The 21630-nt window shown below is 42.0% G+C and overlaps 1 protein-coding gene across 7 annotated transcripts in view; it reads right to left on the reverse strand.

The window, feature by feature from the left end:
* Nucleotides 1-17593, reverse strand: part of JADE1 (jade family PHD finger 1) — a 58914-nt gene extending 41321 nt beyond the window's left edge. The window contains exons 1-2 of one of the 7 annotated variants that reach the window (XM_035114057.3): nt 17224-17593; nt 4321-4398 (exon numbers count right to left, since the gene is read on the reverse strand). In XM_035114057.3, coding sequence (XP_034969948.3) covers nt 4321-4372 — 52 coding nt within the window. In that variant the 5' untranslated portion in view covers nt 4373-4398; nt 17224-17593. Of the gene's footprint in view, nt 1-4320; nt 4399-13990; nt 14200-14361; nt 14951-17223 lie in introns of those variants that run through there. The other 6 variants (XM_088660315.1, XM_088660316.1, XM_035114055.3 and 3 more) reach the window with 6 other exon arrangements.
* Between the last annotated feature and the right edge of the window lie 4037 nt (nt 17594-21630).

A 21630-nucleotide genomic window follows, 5' to 3' on the forward strand; every position in this document is an offset into this window, starting at 1 on the left:
CCTGTGTGTTCAATGGGCCTTCCTCTTCTGTCTCCTCCAGTGTTCAGCTGCCCAGCCTCAAAATCAGCTCCAGAGGATTGGGCACTCTCTGGAGTAGACTCTTGAGAGCATGTAGTGGAGGAGGAGAGGAAAATCCCACTGCACCAGCAGAATCCCACCAGCACAGTACTAAACACAACTCCTTAGCTTTGAACATTAAGTAAATTTAAAGCAACAAACCTTTATTCATCACCATGACCTCCTTGGAGGAACCATAAGATACACATTTGATAAAAACAAAGGCAAAAGCAAAGTAGCTTCTTGGTGTTTTCTGACACCACCAAAAAAATAGTTGGCTTTCTTACTTTTTCTTAGCAAGCCTTTGCCCCAAGTTGACAGAATAAAAACTTGAATTCATGCAATTATTTGGAAAATATTTAGAAGTTAAAGGTTGTCTGGGATTGTTTTCCAACAGCAAGAGGCCAAGAATCAAAAATTCAGCACAACTTGCAAACCCTCTTCACCAGGCCATAATAATAAAATGTTACATCAGTAGAAAACAAGCAAATCTTCCCAATGCATTTCAATCAAACCACCATAATTCACTACAGAGTTTTACTAGAGGAATCTTTTTCATATTGTAATTTGCCCTTTGAAAGATGTTTAACTTAGGCCTGCATCATATCTGAATTGAAAAATAGCAATACCTTTCTTCAGTGACTCAGTCCATGTTCCCCTATTTACAATTAGGTCATAAAAGACTAATCAAAACTCAAACTCCACTACATTTTTTTTCCTTTCTGACTTCAACAGCCAGGAGGGCCCCAGAACACTTTGCACTTAAATCTCACCTTCCATCCCAGGAGATGAGCATTCATTTATGCTAAGCCACATCTAATGCCTTTGAGAGCTACATAAATTATACAAATAGAGAATAAGTAATTTACTTGTTTGGAGAAGTAAAACATTTTTTTTAAATGCCACTGCTACCACTGATTCATCACAGATACAATTTTTCTATTTTTAAACTAAAAAAAACCTCAGTCCCAAATAATCTAAACTCAAGAGAGAGATTGAATGAAACCAATGTTAGCTGCACAGAGAGCTAAGAAAAAAAACCTATTACTATGGGTAGGGCCCATTTACACAACCAAATTAACATGCTGAGCAATATAGAGGATTTGTTTTGGGGGGTTTTGTGCTTAAAGAGCAGGACAACAATCTGTAGTAAATAGTAAGTCAAGCTGTGATGTTGCCAGTGTAAGTAATGAATAATGGTGTTGTTGTTTTATCCAGTTACATTACTGGGCATTGTGTCATTCACCATTGGCAGTTCTGAAATGTGAGCTACAGAAAAGTTTTTTGTTTTTTTTATTTTAAGTTTTAAAAATGCTATTCATTTATTTTGATGAACATTTGAATTTGTATGTATTTCAACTATATGTAATAGCCTTTATTTCTATTTTGGTGTTACCGTATTATTAGCAATTATATACCCTTGGCCATACAGTGTGATTTTTGATTATTATTTTTTACAGAAAGTAGCTTTAATGTTTTATACACTTAAAGTACCTAGGCCTATACAATTATGTGTAACAGCATGTGAGGTGGCCTTGATTTAAACAGTTGTTTCTATAGTTTTATTTAGTGCCAGTAACTGGGTTTTGTGCAGGGACGCAGGTGGCGCTGTGGTTAAACCACTGAGCCTAGGGCTTGCTGATCAGAAGGTCGGCGGTTCGAATCCCTGTGACGGGGTGAGCTCCTGTTGCTTGGTCCCAGCTCCTGCCAACCTAGCAGTTCGAAAGCACGTCAAAATGCAAGTAGATAAATAGGAACCGCTACTGCGGGAATCCGGTAAACGGCGTTTCCATGTGCTGCTCTGGTTTGCCAGAAGCGGCTTTGTCATGCTGGCCACATGACCAGGAAGCTATACGCCGGCTCCCTCGGCCAATAATGCGAGATGAGCGCGCAACCCCAGAGTCGGTCACGACTGGACCTAATGGTCAGGGGTCCCTTTACCTTTACCTTTAACTGGTTTTTGCAGTGCCATTCAATGGTACAAGGTACCATTTACCAGATATTGACATACTGAAATATATTATCATATAATGATAATATATTCAATGTTAATGCCTTCTTTTTTATATGTATGTACATAGTTTTGTTTTAGTCACCAAAACAATTATTGCTAGAGCTATTAGAAGCACAAGATACCTATTACTGAATTTACTTGTATCAAACCTTAACATGCCAATTGTATTTTTTGACTTATCCTATAACATGAACATGTTCTAACAGAAGAATAAAATATGATTTAACTACTGAGTTTCCTTATACCAAACCTTAACATGGCAATTACTGGTGCCATCACCAGCGAATATTCTCCAATTTTAAATGGAAGTTCTCTAATATTCTCATTAATCGAGAATATTCTCCAAAAGATTCTCGAGAGTTTAATATCACTACCTGTGACCATGTCACTCAAGCAGGAGAAGGGCTATAAGAAATCTGTAGCACTTTTTCTTTCTGTGGAGAGCTATCTGCAGAGCTGATGCCTAGTGTCTTCCTTACATCTGCCCATCAAACTAGACTAGGAATTTAGAGGGGATATATCCACTTTCTTGTCAGTTTTATTTTCTGCAAATTCTCTCTTGTTCCACACACATCCTCTTTTGAACGTGAGGGAAGATCATGAGGGAGAACATGTTGTTTCTTCAGAGGTGAGAAACACACTCTGTGAGGAAAGCTCTCCCAGCTGTCACCTTTGATCCTTACCCTGTCATTCCAGAGGGATTTGCCACCTATTTCAACAGGTCATTATCCTGTTCCTGATGGGAGAAATATGCACCTAAAAGATCTTGACAGAACTGGGCAGTCAATGATGCAGTCATGTGACTACTTCACCACAGGCCAAACAGAATTCACATTTATCACACTGCTGCAAAGTTACCTGAGGCCTGGACAGTTATTTAATGAAGCACTCATATGATCACTTCCAGAACAGCAGATTCTTATCATGCCATCTTGATGGTGTGAAGAGGTCTGCAATCCATGTAAAGCTTCCAAAATCTATACATGTCTGGCTAGTTCTATTGTAGGTAATCAGACTTTGCACCAGCTCTAGTACATTTCTTGGGCAGAAAGGAAAATGAGTCTCTAACGATAGATTCAGGCAATTCATTTCTCTGGGTGATAAGCTCACCCCAGGCAAAATGTACAACTGATATTTCCCATTTCCCACACATTCTTACAAAGACTTCTCCCAGTGTTTAAACATAAGCTTCAAATTATTATAAGAGCATGCAATAGTTAAACCCAAAACCTACAGTTATGAAAAGCTACCTTAAATTGTCAAACATGACTGTAATGTTTACACACAAAGTACATTTTTAAAGTTGAAAAAGTGGGCGCTTCCAAATATTACATGTTGAAGTATTAAAGAGATATGTGTTTTTAAGACCACAGCTGTTGAACAGAGATAAAAAGAAGCAAGCTCCTACTCACAGGCTTCCAATCTACACTTGTTTTGCAAATATGGCAATGCAAATGTTCAAAATAATATATTACTTTTTGTATCTCATTTGTTGGCAAACAGCAGCATTTCAGTTTGAACACAGTGTGGGAGTGGGCCTGTTCCTCCAAATAATAAAAAACTGCAAGGGATTTTGTATTCCAAAATTGTCTCTTTTCCCCACTACTTGGAAAAAGCTACTGTACCCTTTGTATCATGGTCTCATCACTGTCTACTTTATGAACCATTCACAAAAGCTCTCACAAACCACTATTTAGGAAGCAGTTGCTTAAATTACTCCACAGGAGTGGGTATCAAAAACAACATGCACAATAGGTCAACTTTTCCTAGGTGTCAACTTAAGGGGCCTGCTTACACATAAGCAGTGTATAGAAAAACAGGAGTATTTTGAACCCCATTCATGATATGCATAAGAAAATGGTGACATAAGCGTGACAAGCAGCCTCAAATCAAACTTTGATCCCCTTATTACAACCTGAACACTTGACAACATTTACAACTGATGTAGCAAACATTTACTTCAACGCTTTAAACCAAAAAAGAACTTTAATTTGTTTGGGTTTTGGGGTAGAAATGTATTACTGCATGCTGTGTAATCAGCTGTAAAGCCTTGGGATGCCTTACTTCACCTATTGAAATCTGTTTGATTTTAGCAAAGCTTTTTCATATTAGCACTCTACCCAACTGATATGCAAATCACCTTTGTTATTTAAAGTATGATATGCAAAGTTGTGTGTGTGTGTGTGTGTGTGTGTGTTTAAATAAACTCATAAACCTGGTGTGATACAAGCACAAAAAGGAGCACTTACTGCCATTATCATCAGAATCCTCACTGCTGCTGGGAAGTCGACCTCGTTTCATGATCTTCCCGGGTAACAGCAGGCAGCCTGTGAAGAAATGCAACAGAAACCAGAAGTTATCAAATTCTGAATCAAAGAGCTCACAAATGAAAGCAAGTGCCATTAAGTAGCATAAATAAAAGCAGCAAACATCCTGAATATGTTCAATTTAGAATGCATCCCATGGGACAGCCAAAAAGAATATCTAAGTTGGTTGACAGGAGCCAGCCCTACAATTAGACAGAGTGCAGCAGCGGCCCTAAGCAACATGCTGGGGAGTGGTAGCAGTTGAAGACAATGTCCAATCACCATTTTGAAAAATAAAACTGCTAGCCCAGCTGATTTCTGGGCATGGAATAGGAATGGGGCACCATACTGTCCTTTGCCTCAGGAAGTAGAATGTCCTGGGCCACCAATGTTGATGGAATCCTCAAGCCAAGCTCACCCCAAGAAGATGTAAGATCTTTTTTATGGCTTTGATATTAGCAAATTTAAAGCAACTGCAACGGAGCATATACTTTGTCCCTATTTAGCAAATATTTATATTGTACAACACATTTATGAAAAGGTTTTACAACCGTAGGAGGCATCAAAACAGCAAGACTAATTACAAAGGTCACTGCATCCCTCAATTGAGCAAGCAGTATGCATAGAAATGTTCCCACACTAGCCAATCACTAAGCTCCTATGACAACACAGAAACAGAGACTGTAACTGAACAGTATACCAAACAGAGACTAGGTTCACAATGAGCTAACATTTCCTGAGTGGGGGTGTGCATGTGAAGATGTGTTGTGGGAGGCTAATTCAAAATGCATTAAGAACATAGATACACAAGTTGAGCAAATCATCAACACTATGTTCATGCTGGCCACAATCCTAATCCATGTTGAGCCTTTCACATAATTTAGTCCCATGTGGCTCCCCATGGCAAGAAGTAATTTCATGGCAGAAAGAACAATGCAAGAATCTACCCCACTGAGACACAGAAAAAAGGATATCGAAACGTCTCTCAGTAATGGTACTGCTGCTGTGCTCCCAAATCCTTAGGTTGTTCTGATTTGCAATTCAGGATTTGTTAAAAAATCAAAGCAGCAAGGCAAGTGGAGAAGTCATCTACATGTTTATTATTTCTTATGGCTGCACTTGCTGTATTTATTCTGACAGCTATCAGGAATTCCCAGTTCCTGTCCTTCACTGAAATAGCCATCAGTGATACAGATAAGGATTAGTAAAGCCAAAGCATGGGTAATTTTAGAAGAAAAAAACATGCAATGTAAGAAAACATTTGGTCTCAGTTTCTCACTTCCACATTTAGGACACTGCTTAAGGATCTTTTCAACACATGTGGTAGCAACATCCCATCAATGAACAACACTTTCAGCATTCAGAAGGAGTCAGAATATAGACAAATTTTATAAATGTTTATTTGGTTACCAATGAGTTTGGCAAGGGTACTTAAGCAGCCTCTCCCTGATAATGACTGAAAACATCAGCACCTGTGTTGGCTTAGCAGCCTGGCCTTAAAAGCGTTCCAAAACATGTCTAGATCATGACTAACCATTTTCTTAAAAATAATTGAAAAGCTAATAGAACCAGACTGTGGCTAGTCTCATCCTGGACATGTGCCGGAACATTCATGAGGCTGGTTAAAATGACAAAAACCCACTAAATCTGTCCAATGTGTGCTGACATCAGCATACTTAAATGACTACATGAATAATCCCCGAGAAGTGAAAAACTATTTATCCTAATAGGTCCCTTCAGCAGAGATGATGCTCCAAAGCATTACATTATGCAATAAATGCAGACTCTGTTACAACATAAAAATAGCCAGTGAGTATCCAAGTGCTAAAAGGCCAGGAAAGGAGGGTGACAGGGAGCTAAAAAAGCGGAAACGTGACACAACAAGTGAAGCAAAGCATGTTCAGCATGAATTAAAGTGACAAGTACTCTAGGACATGCATCAAATCTCATGAGGCTTAGTTTGCCATGTTTCAGTTCCAATCACAATGTGGGCTGGCCAAGCCATTAGCAGCAAAATCCCAAGGCACGCCTTCCAGGTGCAGTTTCAGGAATCAGCTGCCAAGCTGATTTGCTTCTAGTTTGGTGCTCAGACACTGAACTGATTAGATGTCATACGAACAGCAACTTCTAATAAGCCACTCCACTGGCATTTACAACACGGACATCTAGCCAAGTGAAATGTAGAAAGTATGTCTAATTGTAATGGATGTTTAAAAAGAGCAATATGCTTAGATTACAAACCCTCAACAGAGAAGCCGGACTCATAAGACAGAAACCACACTAGAACCCATGGGCCATTTCTCATGGAGCAAACATCACTTTAAGCAATCATAGTCACATTATCTTTAACTCTTAGTTACACTTGTGCTTGCTGCTATGTAATTCCAGGTAAACAGAAATCCCTATTGCCAAAAAGTCTGGATATTCAGATATTTGGATGCCGCACAAGCTATAGAGGCAGATAAGGTTGAACTGTACAAATTGAATAAAGACCTCACTTTAGACAGCTAATCAGAAGCAGAAAACTGAGCAGATTTTGTCCAAAGTATGCTAGCCATTTCAGTCTCTTGCAATCGAAATAATGCGTCTCAATGCTATGGACCTAAAGCGTGAAAAAACAGAAATCTACAAGCCTTGTTTTACTCATCCACAGATGGTTAAACACAGGATGCAACCAACGATAAAGGCAGACAAAACATTGCAAGCTGTATCAAAAATTTAGGGAGTAGCTATGTCCCACTTCTGGGAAAGATGGAAGCATAACATTCTACTGATGAACAGCTCCCTTTTCAAAAGGATTGTTAAGCCCTTTCAACCAGGTGGTACAAAAAAACAAATACTGCAGCCAGCATTCACAGAACAGCCAGCTACTGTACATATCTGACCTCCAGCTGTTTTGTAAATACTGTATCTAAATTCCAGTAAAAAGTTCTCACGTACAACTTATTAGTAGGTTGCCAACCTTCACAAAGATAATTTACATATGATTATATTAAACAAAAAACCTAAACATCACCTCTCAACTTGCAATATTCAAGGCCCATTCTTTGGTGGCAGAGCACACTCCCTACAAGGAAAAGGTCACAGCTAGGGCTGAGAATGACTTCTCACTGCCAGCCACCAAGGACACTGGACAGTACAGAGCTATAGAGACCAATAGCCTGACTCAATGCAGGGCAGCTTCTTAAGTGCAGGCCTAATAACTACTGTCTCATGGATACTGTGCCTGCTTTGCGTGCAGAAGGTCCCAGGTTCAACTACCGGCATCTCCAGGTAGGGCTAAGAGGATCCCCTGCCTGCAACCTTATAGAGCCTCTGCCAATCAGCACAGCCCATACTGAGCTAGATGGTCCAATGGTCTGAATCAGTATAAGCCAGTTTCCTATAGTAACCACTAATATTTTAGTTTCAACCAAGTGAAGCACTGCATTACTCCAACAGTCTGTAATGTCCTTATCTGAGATATCATATCTACAGAATGACTTCTGCTTAAGTCAGATGTGTAGAAAGGCATTGGCCAGAAATGCATTCTAGCCACTTGATGACAGAATTTCTTAATATAAATTGCTCTGCTTTGCTTTGAGCTGGTTTGTCCTAACATAAAAAAGTTTTGTTTGTTTCAGACATATTAAATTCTTATGACAAGAAGAAGCAAACGAATGTCACCCACAAAGAAGGTGGGAATGAATAAACCACTGAAGACTAGTCCCAATGTTTCTTTTAAAAAACTCTCTTCCTATGGAAAGTTAGCATGTCAAGTAGGTTAAAGTCTAGGGTACTCCTTGGTTTATTTGTTCTACACACAGAGATTTTTAAGTTGGAAAATATTTGTTGCGTAGCCAGCAGTCTGAAGTAGTGCAATACAAGGAAGATTTCTGAATGGGTAATTCAGCTCCCACTGAGCATTTTGAAGATGTTAAATTTTGCATTAGTGCCAAGTTACTGAACTAAGTTCAAAGTGCTAGTTTTGGTGTATAAAGCCCTCTACAACTTGGGAGCCAGTTACTTTAAAGACTGCCTTACCCTTTATATATGCACTTGATCACTGCGCTCTGCAGGTGAGGGCTGATTGCAGATACAATTTTATCAGGAGGCTCATTCCGTTCCACACAATATAGGAAGAAGCTTTAGTGCTGTGGCACCTACCCTTTGGAATTTCCTCCCATTAAATATGAGACAGACACAAACTCTATTGTCCCTTAACACCTTCTGAAGACCTTCCTCTTCCAACGAGCCTTTTAAGTAGATATCTTTCCAAGTCTGTATCTGCATTGGAATAGTTTTTAGATGTCTTATGATAGGTTTATTAGATGCCCTCAGCTTCTTTGGGAAGAAGGATGGGATACAAATGTAAGAAATAAATAAAGTATTATTAAATAACTAATAGTGTGCACTGTAAGAATTTGGGAATACTTTGCTGAATCATGTATGATGAGAAGACCAAACTTGGGTTCAAGAAAGACCAACTGAGTAAACATTCAAACAATTCAACAAGAATATTCCAAAATTATTGCAGGACTCTGCTATTAAAATTCTCTAGGCTCCTATTCACAGATTTCCACATTAGATCAAGAGTATTAAGAAAAAAAGGTTTTAACATTTTCTCTGGAGAGTTCCACTTGCTTCCAAGATTCCCAAACATGATGGATAAATAGAAGTGTTTCATATTTTTAAGAAACAAGTAATTGCAAGCTCAAGAACAAGCTACCTAAACATTTTATCTTTATCACTTAAAGAGTCAGCATGAATTTTGCAAAGCAAAACTAGAACTCAGGTAAGAATGAGCCAGTCTATGCTGTGTATTTGAACTTTCAAAAAATTGCTGACACCTTAGCACAGAAAAATAGTTGAAATCCCTAGGCTCTGGAATCAAGTTTCAGTTACCCCTGCATATGGGCATTTTCCAACTGTGTCTTGCATTAATTCCTAAAGAGTCATGGTGGGAAAGGAAATGTCTTTTTCGTAACTCACTGTTTTAAAAAAATAAGAAGCATGGCCAATTTTCAAAGAGGAGATGAACAGAAGCTTATCCCAGAGACATGTTTATCTTAAAGGAGTTGTGCCTGCAATCACTAGTTGTTTAGGAAATGCTATGATTAATAATGTTGCAACATTTGCAAACTATACTTAGAAGAGGCAGAGAAGAATGATAAGGCTTGTATAACACAGAGGGACTATTTAGCTCAGTGACAGAGCACATGTTTTGCACACAGATTAGTCCTTCCTATGTTCATTCCCTGGCATCTCCTATTAAAGCTGGGACGAAGAACCAGCGGCTGCACTACGTATGTTGCTGTACTACAACTTCCATCATCCCTCACCACTGGTCATGCTGGCTGAAGCTGGCAAGAGTTGTAGTCTAACAAAACCTGAGGATCTCTGATACAAATGCTGGAGAAAATTGCAGCATGAAATTGTAGGTGAGCTGCTGCCAATCAGAGTAGACAATACAGACTCAATAGACAAACAGTATGATCTGTGTAAGGCAGCAGCCTACATTTCTACAAAACAGCAAATGATTAGCACAAAAAACTCACACAGGGAAACACTCTAATCAGCGGGTAGGTAGCCTTGTTGGTCTGAGTCGAAGCAAAATAAAAAAATTCCTTCAGTAGCACCTTAAAGACCAACTAAGTTTATATTTTGGTATGAGCTTTCGTGTGCATGCACACTTCTTCAGATACACTAGAAACAGAAGTGTCAGACCCTATATATATATAGAGGGTGGTGGGGGTGGGTGGGAATGGGAGATGGGCTGATGGGAGTGGTAAACCTGTAGATGGCTGTTAATGGCTGCTGATGGCTGCAATTAGTCCTGGGCTGAGGTGCTAAAGAAAGCTTGATCATGCAAGTTAAACAACAGATCAACAGAGCCAGACTGATACCTAGGGAGAACCTGCTGCAAGACAGACCCAAAAAAGAAAATAACAGAACACCACTAGTCATCACATACAGCTCCCAAGTTAAAACAGTACAACGCATCATCAGAGATCTACAGCCTCTCCTGGACAATGACAGCTCCCTTTCTCAAGCTCTGGGAGGAAGACCTTTCATTGCCTACAGACAGCCACCCAATCTTAAACAACTCCTCACCCACAATAATACAACCACCAGACTTAACATGAACACTGGTACCAGAGCCTGCAATAAACCCAGATGCCAACTTTGCTGCCACATACACCCGGACAACATCATTACTGGCCCCAACAACATCCAACATACCATCTCAGGACTATTTAATTGCTCATCTTCTAACATTGTGTATGCCATCAAATGCCAACGGTGCCCTTCAGCTCTCTATATTGGACAAACAGGCCAAACCCTACGCCAAAGGATAAATGGACATAAATCTGATATCAGGAACCATAAGACTGAAAAACCAGTAGGAGAACACTTCAATCTCCCAGGACATTCTATACAAGATCTCAAAGCAGCTGTTTTATTACAGAGAAATTTCAGGAACAGACTGGAAAGAGAAGTTGCTGAATTGGAAATCATTACCAAGCTTAAAACCATGGAAGCACCTGGGATGAATAGAGACATCGGATTCTTATCTCATTATGCATGATCAAGCTTTCTTTAGCACCTCAGCCCAGGACTAATTGCAGCCATCAGCAGCCATTAACAGCCATCCACCCTCTGTATATATATAGGGTCTGACACTTCTGTTTCTAGTGTATCTGAAGAAGTGTGCATGCACACGAAAGCTCATACCAAAATATAAACCAAAATATAAACTTAGTTGGTCTTTAAGGTGCTACTGAAGGAATTTTTTTTATTTTACTCTAATCAGCCTAAGGGAAGGAGCATTTGCCTTTTCCAACTTGAATATTTCCATATCACATCCATCCAGCGTTTTCACTCCCTCCCCACCTTCCCTGCTCAGATGGCCTGCCCTCCATAGATAAATACAGCCAGTGCACAGTTGATTATTTTTGGTTGCTATATTCCAAAGCTCCCTTGAATTGGCTTTAAAAACAAAACAAAAACCACTATATAAGCCAACAGGTTTAGGGACAGTAACATGCAACTTACTAGCTCAACCCACATTTTGATTCCCCCCCCCAAGAGGTCAGTATTGGGAGCATTAACATTACATATTTATATCGCTTGGTTGCTAATTAACTTCTCTTGAAAATGACAACTTGCTATGGGTTATTACATAGCTTCTGAGTTGGTCTGGATGATCATATCTCAGCTTAAGAAGTATTTTCCCTGTGCACGCCACCTTTACAGAAGCCATGGTTAAACCAGGAAGCCTCTAGTTCAGTCATCCCCAAACTTCAGCCCTCCAGATGTTTTGGACTACAATCCCCATCATCCCTGACCACTGGTCCTGTTAGCTAGGGATCATGGGAGTTGTAGGCAAAAACATCTGGAGGGCCGCAGTTTGGGGATGCCTGCTCTAGTTCAAATACAAATTAAGAAATCATGGTTGCCAACTTTGGAACAAGCCAGCCTTTGAAAACAGCTTCAACCCACAGGTTAATAGCCTGGTTTGTTCCAAAGTTGTTTTTCCTGGTTTAGGTGACACGAGAACCTGTTTCAATTTATAAGACTTCCTTGTTTGGTTGCTCATGCTGCAAAGGGGTTGAGATATGATCATCTGAACACAGCTACACTTTAGAAGATTTTAGGAGGAAAGTAGGGAAAAGCAACCCTAACCACTTCAGTGTAAAAAGACAGTTGAGAAAGTGAATTAAATTACTGTAGGTGTTACTATGGAGGTGCAATGATGTATCTATATAAACAATAACATCAACATAGATTCAATAACGCACCATGTTCATATTGTAAGATTCAGTTAATCTTGCAGTAACATTTTAGACATTGTCCCATTCCCTCATTTTATAGGGGGTTACCTATTTTCCACTAGACAGCAATGTAGGTATTGCTGTGTAAAATTAAACACAACAAAATAAGATATATTCCATTTTTTACTTTCTAGGGATATCAATATTTAGGAAGTCTTTATATATATATATATATATTTACAAAGCTTGATATAGGTTGAACAGCAGCATGTGGAGAAAATGTAGTTTCAAAGTGGCTACAATTATTATTTTAATGGCTGAAGAGAAACAGATTTTTATATGGACATTAAATGTGCATCCCCAGGTCAAAGCTTTTATAACCTGTTTTTCCTTCCAGAGTACTTTTAATGACTTCCATAAACCCCTGGGTAAACAGGATTTATAATTCCAGCTCTGACAGATCATTAACTATAACAGTGTTAACGGGTGCAACTATAATAAACTGCACAGAACCACTACAGAGACAGCACAGGGAGAATGCAAATGTACACCCTAAAGACAGACTGAAGAATTAGTTTTCTCCAAAATAGCCCATGAACGGATATGATACTGGCTGTATCAAGACCTAATTAGAACATCTAAGCAAGAGATCATTTCAAATATTATTTTGCATATTGGTAAAGAAGTGTACCATCTAATCTTGGGCTACATTTACGGTAAATGAAACACCTAAAGTCACAGAGTAATTGATACACAGGTGCCTTTCTGTTACGCACAACTGACTTCAGTAGATTTTTCTGCTAACTTTGCACCAATGCAGAATATTATTTTGTTTAAAATTAGTTCAGCATTATTCTGTATCTCTGTAGCTTCTGAAGCCACCATGAAGGGGCCAAGCAACCTATTTTGGTTTTAGTAGCTCTCATGTATTCTGGCAGTGATAAATTAGACAATGCACATCTAGTTTAATCTACCTCTCACCCATCAGATTTATTTAGCAACTTAAGTGTGGAGGAAGGTGTTACCAGAATCCGTTTCAAAAGGTTCAAGCTACTGGAGACAGACAGTGATCACTTTCAAAAGCTGCATCATAGCTATGCTGTGGGAAACACAGTTCAATATTTTATTACAGTAACAGGCCTATTGCAGTGTCCATTTATAAATATTTAACCAAATGGATGTGCAATGCAATTCTATATATGTTTATTGAGAAATAAGCCCCAGAGACCAATGGAGTATGACTCTGAGCTAGATCGCACAAAAAGCATTAACAGGACCAAAGTCTTAAGTGGGTATGACTCTGAGCTAGATCGCAGCCATGGTCTCTATTTACGACAGTCACTGACAAATATAATTCATTCAAAGTTGTATTTATCATTATGTGTCAAGATGATGTCCTTTAGTATCTTGACGAACAGATTCAAAAATTGTACAGAACCTGCCACTTAGGGATTACACACTGTATTTCAAGATTAGCAGTGGTGGTAAAAGATTTAAACACACAGGTCACAAACTCAAGAGCAAACTGTTGCATTCAACAACAATCTGTGATAACCTACACCTATGATCTCAAAACACAGGCAAGAACCCTCACTACATCTATAAGCATGCTCTGAAAGGGGATGCAGGAGCCACCCTTAAAACTCTCTTGCTTTGAGTGTTGTGAAGACTGTCAATCGTGATAGAGTATGCATCCTATGATTCATATGACATATTTCTACTTTGTTCTGCATATTAATTTTAGCAGAAATACAACTTGGTGCATCTGACCTCCCAGAACAATTTGTTGTTCTGCCATGAAACTTGCATAAAATCCTGAGCAGCTAACTTTGTACACTTGGTTTATCGCAAGGATTCACCTCCAGCACAGATTTGGACAGAAAGGACCCCGTGGGGGAAAGAATAGGGGCTTGAACTTTCAACTTGTGCTTTTAAGCTTTTTTTCCTCATGACAACTATCCCAACGAAGGCTTGATCTTAGTATCTCCCCCTCTCGCGCACACACTTTTATTTCCATCCCATTCTTTCAAGTGCTGCCGTTTTCAGTTTGAGGGCAACAGCTGCTCCGAAGGTACAGCCGCGTCTCCTGAACCCGCCCACTCGCTTCCCCAACCCGTTCAAGGCAGCAGTTCTTTGCCGGCCGCCTTCGCAATCCACCCGGCAAAGGAGGGGCCGCGGCTCCCGCTGGTAGCGGGTCCCACTGCGGACGGCGAGGCGGGGGCAGAAATACCGGGACGGCGCTCGGAAAGGGTGAAAAGCGGAGGCACCGGCGGAACCTTCCTGCGCACCAGCCACATCCCCACCGCTCGTCTCTCCACTTGCAACTGACCGGCCCTCCTCGTCGCATCCTCCAGCCTGGCTCCTTCCGCTCCGCCCTCTCCTCCCGGCTGCACCAATCCGCTCAACCCCGGCTGCAAATCAAACTTGGTGCTCCCGGCGCAGCTCTCTCGCTCTCCCTCCCAAATCCACCTCTCGTCGCGCTCAAAGCGGCCACGCAACCCTCCCGGTTGCCTGATTTCCCTCCCCCCTGATCTCCATGTTGTAATGTCTGGGGAAGGAGGGAGGGGAGGTTGAGTGAATCGAGCATAGAGCCGCCTTGGAGGAGCTGCCTGCCTGCCTGCCTCTCCCCTCCCTCTCTCCTCCCACTCCTCGACAGTTCTGGAAACTGTATCACCTCTTGTCACAGGAAACCATCCAGCAGGCGGTTGCAAACAAACAAACGCCCTCTGGCCCCCACCCGCTGGAGAGAAGGGGAGGGAAAGACACAATACCAATCCCCACCACAAAGGGTGCATTGGAGGAAAGGGCGGGGGTCGAGGCGAAAACCCTCCAACGATTTGAGCAGCTTGGAAAGATTGAAGATGGGAAGTAACACCCCCGCGCACACAAATATATATATATATATATAACAAGCCTAAGGAGATGGGCGAGCAGAAGAGCACTGTGGCGGCTTTGTCTAATTTCAGCAAGGGGCCACGATCGCATCAGCTGCATTCCCCTCCCTTCCTCCTGCTGGAGGTTGGGAACGGACGACGGGCTGTTAGGTGGCAATGATGCGGTTATTTGAAAACACCACCACCTACACCCATTTTATTTGCTTTGACGCGGAGAGGGGAATGGCTCTCCACATTCCCAGAGCCGATCCATACTTCCGCCAGTGTAGGCACCATGTACACACTCCTTACATTTTCCTGTTAGTCTTATCGGCGTTGTTCAATAACCCACATTTAACCTATCTGCCGTGTATTTAGCAGCTACGCGCCCGTATTTCCCGAGTACACCTTGTGACGTTTCTCGAATGCATTCTTACATAACCACCAAGACTGCTACCAGGTTTTGTCCGGAGCGGAGGGAGAGATTAAGGCGCCAACGCGCACCCGAGACAGCCTCTGAGAAGCCCAACGGCCCCCGAGCCTCACCAGCCTGCTCCATTTCTGTGCGATTATTGATGCAGAGGGGAATTGAGGGCAGTCTGACCCCTCGATTGCAGAGTGTTTTGAAAAGTTCGCACCCACCACCTGCCAGCGTTTGCGGCTGCACAGCAACCATACATGTATTTAAGCTCCCCGCTGCAAAGGGGGAGGATTGGGTGAGATGTCACTAAAAGAATGGGTAAGTTGAGGCTTTTGCTGACGCCGTGCACCTGCCTGTCCGCCTGGGCTCCTCCGTCTCCACGCACAGCCCAGCGAAAAAGGCCCGCCTCCTTAAGGGGGAGCAGGCGCATGTAGCAAATGAGGCTGTTCTACGAGGATTCGAATCCCAGGGCAACATTCCACATTCCATCCTTTCCCCGCATTAATCATCCACGCCAGCAGCAGCAGCGTTGAGCACCGAGAGAATCTGCTGCCACCCAGCAGAACAGCAGTCTAACAACAAGCCCCGCCACTACTGCACACACCACACACCCCTTGTTTCCCTGATATCCATAAGCTCACACTTCCTAACACGTGCACTTTTGGGGTCTTACAACTTGCTCCCGCGATAGTAGATAAAAGACAGCACGCTTCGGATTGTTGTTTTAACCAATAAAATAAAATAAAAAATATGGTTCGAGGTGCTTCCGCCACCGCAAAAAATAAAAATAAAATGCTCATCTTCGGGTCTACACAATGCCCCTGCTGCACCAAGTTAAGCATCAATACTGCAAAATTAAGCTTTATGTCCTCCCAACCGTTATAAGCTTTCCGTGGAAAGGAAAACCACAATCCGATCTGTGGAGGGAGGATGCATTTATTTGGTAAACTGTGTTTTTGCCCTCTGTATACTCCCTGCCCTTGAATTAATGCAATGGGTATTTTGAACATGTGGGTGACACGGCGACAGATCCTGGTTCCCTGGCTACCCCTCCCCCCCTTCCGAGAGATCTATCTAAAAAGGACCTGCGCTCTGCCGCTGCCATCTGTCTCCCAAGTTCTTACAATGCTTTTCACTTTCCGAGTAGGGCTGATCTATCAGCCAGCATGGATGCGCTTTAGGGTAGCCTGCCTTCCACCTCACCGACAAAGAAAACTAAACCAAAAGTCTATGGATGCACGAAGAAACAACACTTAAGGCACGAAGAGGGGGGTGGAAACCCCAACAACTCCACAACCGGGTTCATTCACCTTAAAAAAGCTCCCGGTTTGGCTAAAAGCAAAGTCTGCAGCGACATTAAAAAAATATGCAGCCAGCCCTTAACTCTCTCCTCCCCCCCCCCCCGCCGCGCGCGCAACCCTTTCGGATCTGCTCTCAAAAGCTCCCAAAATAATCGCCGATTTTCCCTCCTCCCCTCGCCCCCACCCGGTTCCTCCCCAGCAATGTACAAGTTGCTTATGGGATAGTGAAGCTGCAACTCAACTGCCTCCCCTTTTTGCTCCCTATCAAGAAGCAAATCTTTTGGCGCCATATTAATGACGTACTATATTATTTCCACTAGGCAGCGACCTTCGGCATTAAATTGCTCTCTAGCTGCTTCTGGAGAACTCCAAAGCTAAGCAACCAAAAAAGAAAAAAGAAACCCCACCACACATCAAATATGGCTGTGCAAGGCGGCTCGTTCTGCGGCGACGGGCGGAGAGGAGGCGAGCGTAAGGCGCTGCCTGGGCACAGTTACCTGCTGCTGTTGCTGCTGCGATGGTTGCCAGTGAGGTTGGAGTTGCTCTGCACGGAGGGGTCTGTGCTGCCTCATGAGTTCAGACAAGCACTGGAGAGTGGGAGCAGATTGTGGCTCCCTTCAGACACACACGCACACACATATACAGGGGAAGAGAGAGAGACTCGCTCTGACTGACGTTTTTACTTGTTATGGAGGAAGGACTCTGTGAATCAAACTCATTTCTGGGTCACTGCTGCCACAGGGGGGAGCTACTTTAATCCCCTGCCAAAACTAGGGGAAAATAGGGGGGAGAGAAACAGGGTGGGGAGGAGGCAAGGAAAGAGAACGAGAGACACTACCGCACTTGGAAACTGTCTGCTTTAACTCCTTGCAGCCCTGAAAGAGCTGAAGATGTCATGCTCCATTTACACTGTGCAGGGAGGAGACTCCCTCTGTTCCGAAGGTTCGCATCGAGGGACCCGCCTCTTTGGAAAAGAAGGAGCATTTCACGCAGGGACAGCAGCCAGTGGGTGTTGAAGACGGATCTCACGCGTTCCAAAAATTGTCAAGTTCTTTTAAAGGAGAAGTCTCTGTGGCTTATGCATTGCCTGCTACCTGGGCTTTTGCTTGCTTCCTTGCTTTTGCAAAGGACGCACCATGGCGAAATGAATTTTTTTAAAAAAAATATAGGAGAAACACCCGAAGCAGTAATAAGAGAATCAAGAGATGGCTAACAGGCATGCCAATTTCTCTGCTTGGGGCGTACCAGAACCGTATGATGCTGGAGACTTAAAAATATTTGGGAGGGGGGCTCCTATGCCAGGGGGCCAGTTCTGAACTGGACGACATTCACTTGTCATCCAGCCTTTCACTATAATGTTGTGGTTATTTATATTTATAAGGATGTATTGATTTTCCTTTTTGTTTTTAAAACCAGTAATAATTTTATAAATTATTTCAATTTATCACCCACTCAGCCAAAGAATGCTTTCTGCATCAAATGTTTCACAGGTCTATAAGTGTTCATTTCACACACACACACACACACACACACACACTCCTATTATGCACCAGTATCAGCTCAACATGAGGTATTGTTAAGGCATAGCTGCCAAGTTATCCCTTTTTTAAAGGGATTTTCCCTTATGCTGAATAGGCTTCCTCGCGAGAAAGGGGAAAACTTGGCAGCTATGTATTAAGGGCATGAAGCAAGATCAGCCCTCAAAACAATGTGCCAGATTCCAGTTCTGCATTTGAGTTTGGAACCATCTCCACAGGAAAGCATCCCTCTGGTCATGCCCAAAATGGCTTTTCATACATGGCACCAAATGTATATTTAAGTTTCTCTTTGCTGTTTTTGTACAAGTGAAATATTGTTCATGGTAGGTAGAACATGGAAGAGCATCCTTTTAAATATATGGACATTATAGCCAATATATTCAAATTACAAACAGTGGAAATGCAAAGTATGAGATTCTTTCCATTTTACAGATGGAGAATTTAGATGTATAGTAACACTCAAGAATGCCCATTGCTAAACTAGAAATAGATTTCAGTTCCCCATGATCCAAGTCCAGCACTCTACACATTGGTTACTTCAAGTCTATAGGTAAAGGAAGAGATTAAAAAATATCGGGGGACAGGGGACGGGACATAATGGTAGGAGCAAAAAAACCACCCAGTGAGGGTTGAGCTACAGATCGCTGGCTGATTGAGGTAGGGAACAGAATATCTGTTGTTAGCCACTCTGAGCCCGGCTTTAGCCGGGAAGGGCAGAATACAAATAAAATAGTATTATCATTATTATTATCATTATTGGAGTGAGAGGAGAACAGTAAACAAAGCACACACATGTTGCAGTTCCAACTTGTCATCATGACAAATAGGCTAATACATCTCTGCTCCATGAATTTGCCTAAAGGTAAAGGTAAAGGACCCCTGACAGTTAAGTCCAGTCACGAACGACTCTGGGGTTGCGGCACTCATCTCGCTTTACTAGCCGAGGGAGAAGGTGTTTGTCTGAAGTTTTTCCGGGTCATGTGGCCAGCATGATTAAGCCGCTTCTGGCGAAACCAGAGCAGCGCACGGAAACCTATTTATCTACTTGCTCGAACTGCTAGGTTGGCAGGAGCTGGGACTGTTGGGAGCTCACCCTGTTGCGGGGATTCGAACCGCCAACCTTCTGATCAGCAAGCCCAAGGCTCAGTGGTTTATACCACAGCGCCACCCGCATCCCATGAATTTGCCTAGTCCCCTTCTAAAGCCACCCAAGTGGATGGTCATCACCATATCTTGCAGCAGCAAATAATTTTCATTGTTGTGTTTCATTGGATGGCTACATTAAGTTTTCATGTTATGAAAGAAAGAGAAAAACAGCTGTCAACTTTCTCCAAAGCATGCCTAATTCTAAAAACCACTATCATGTATGCCCCTCTTTTGTTGCCTTGTTTATATCCTAAAACAATAGAAGAAGAAATCTTTTAGCCTTTCATTGTAGAGAAAGTGCTCCAAGCTTTATGTTATGCAGGGCCTCAGAGGTTTGGTTTTCTTGGAATGACAGTCAACTGAGATGGTAGTGTTTTTAGAATATAAGATGGAATGGCTCATAGTATTAGCACTCAACAAATCTTGCCTCCCCGTTAGGTTCCCAGGGAGATCACCAAGCCATAGCTTTGGGTCCAGCACAGAGCCAGGAAAACCTCTCTATCTCCAGCTTCCAAAATGCAGACACAAACTCTATTGTTTTTCTACCTTAACAAGGTGATGTTGTTTCCAACAAATTGGGAGGTGAGGAGGGCTACCTCCATTTGTCTCTATGACTACTGGGCAGCCTCTTTGCACATGTACATGGTAGCATTTAACCAGACAGCTAAGGAACTGTTCTGACCCATTCAGTGACCCCTTTACTAGATTCAAAACTTCATTGATGCAGAATCATAAGTCTGGAAGGGACCCACAGATATAACCCAGACTGATCCTCCAATCCCATAACAATTAGCCACCATGGCTTGTAGCTATTGATACCTTATTATTCCTGTCCTAGAACTGAGCCCTATGTTGGTTTGTCATCTGATGCAGGAGGGACAGAGAGGAAGCGCCATGCCATTTTATCTCACTTTTAACAGTAGCATGAGATGCAGAAATTAGCAGCTCAAGATTCTCACAGCATAGAGAAAGAAGAATCCAGCTGCTGTTAAAAGACACAGAAGTAGGGGTTGCTCAAAAAGTAGGCAACCTCAACTCCTGAGATATTTGTATTTTGTTGCTACCATCTGCTAACAGCCCACTAATGAGACACAGTCCACCCGGATATCACTACACCAGTATTTCTTGCATTCCAAAATATGGAATGTAAATGCAGAAGTGGCAGGCCTAAGACATGTTTCCTTAATCAATGGATTTACATTTTTCCCTGGGCAAAAGCAGGCATGTGTCTTTTTCAAAGCATCTCTTGCCAAATTAAAGAAGAACGCTTCTCTAGGTTTATCATAATCTCAACATGAAAAAATAAGCTTGCTGGGAGGGAGGAGAGATATTCTAGCATGGTTAATGTGCACTAATTACAGGGTAATGCATCCCCTCTGGCAACCCTTTTACCCATGTGCCAAAAAAGTCACACCTTATTCAGCACTGTGATGCTAGAAGGTCTCCAAACGAAGGAAGTTGGGAGCAGCTACACACCCTACACACATACACACGTGGAGAAAGGGAAGTATGAGCTGTTGTTTGCTCTGTCTCATCTGTGATTCAGCAGAAGAATTGCTCTTTATATATTATAATAAGCTAAGTAATTTATCCAAGCATATCATGGTGATAAAGAGTACATCTCCTGTCAAGGAAGTCAAAGGCCACTTCAGTGATGAACTCTTGCTTGAGTCAGAATCAGTCTCAGCAAAGTAAACTATTTTTCAAACAAATCAGAAAACATCTAACCTCAATTCCAAAACTTGGGCCGCTTCATGTTCTTGATGATATTATTGAAAATGCAGTAAGATCCAAATACCACTATGCTAAATGAACATCTTGCAAGCCTCAACTCCTGCTCCACTGCTACCTTCTCTTCATAGACTGAAAACAGCAGCATAGCCAGAACAACAACTCATGCAGGGATGCAAAGGCAGCATCTTATGAAGTCACATAATTCATATCCATAGCATAAATTAAAAGCACATTAAAACTGCATGCTTTCCCCTAGATAATCCTGGGAAATGTAGTTCATTCCTCACAGAGCTACAATTCCAAGCAACTTTAACAAACTACAGTTTCCAGGATTCTTGTTGGGACTATGCACTTTGAAGGTTTTTTCAGTGTATGGTGTGGATGTATCTGAATGAGAAGTGATGGAATGATCCAGACATACACAATGTGGGTACAGAAGAATGGTGTGTCCCCCATCAGAAGTTGAATGGAACGAGGTAAGGCCAG

The sequence above is a fragment of the Zootoca vivipara genome, chromosome Z1 (assembly GCF_965207765.1).
Source record: "Zootoca vivipara chromosome Z1, rZooViv2.hap1.1, whole genome shotgun sequence".
NCBI classification, from domain to species: domain Eukaryota; kingdom Metazoa; phylum Chordata; class Lepidosauria; order Squamata; family Lacertidae; genus Zootoca; species Zootoca vivipara.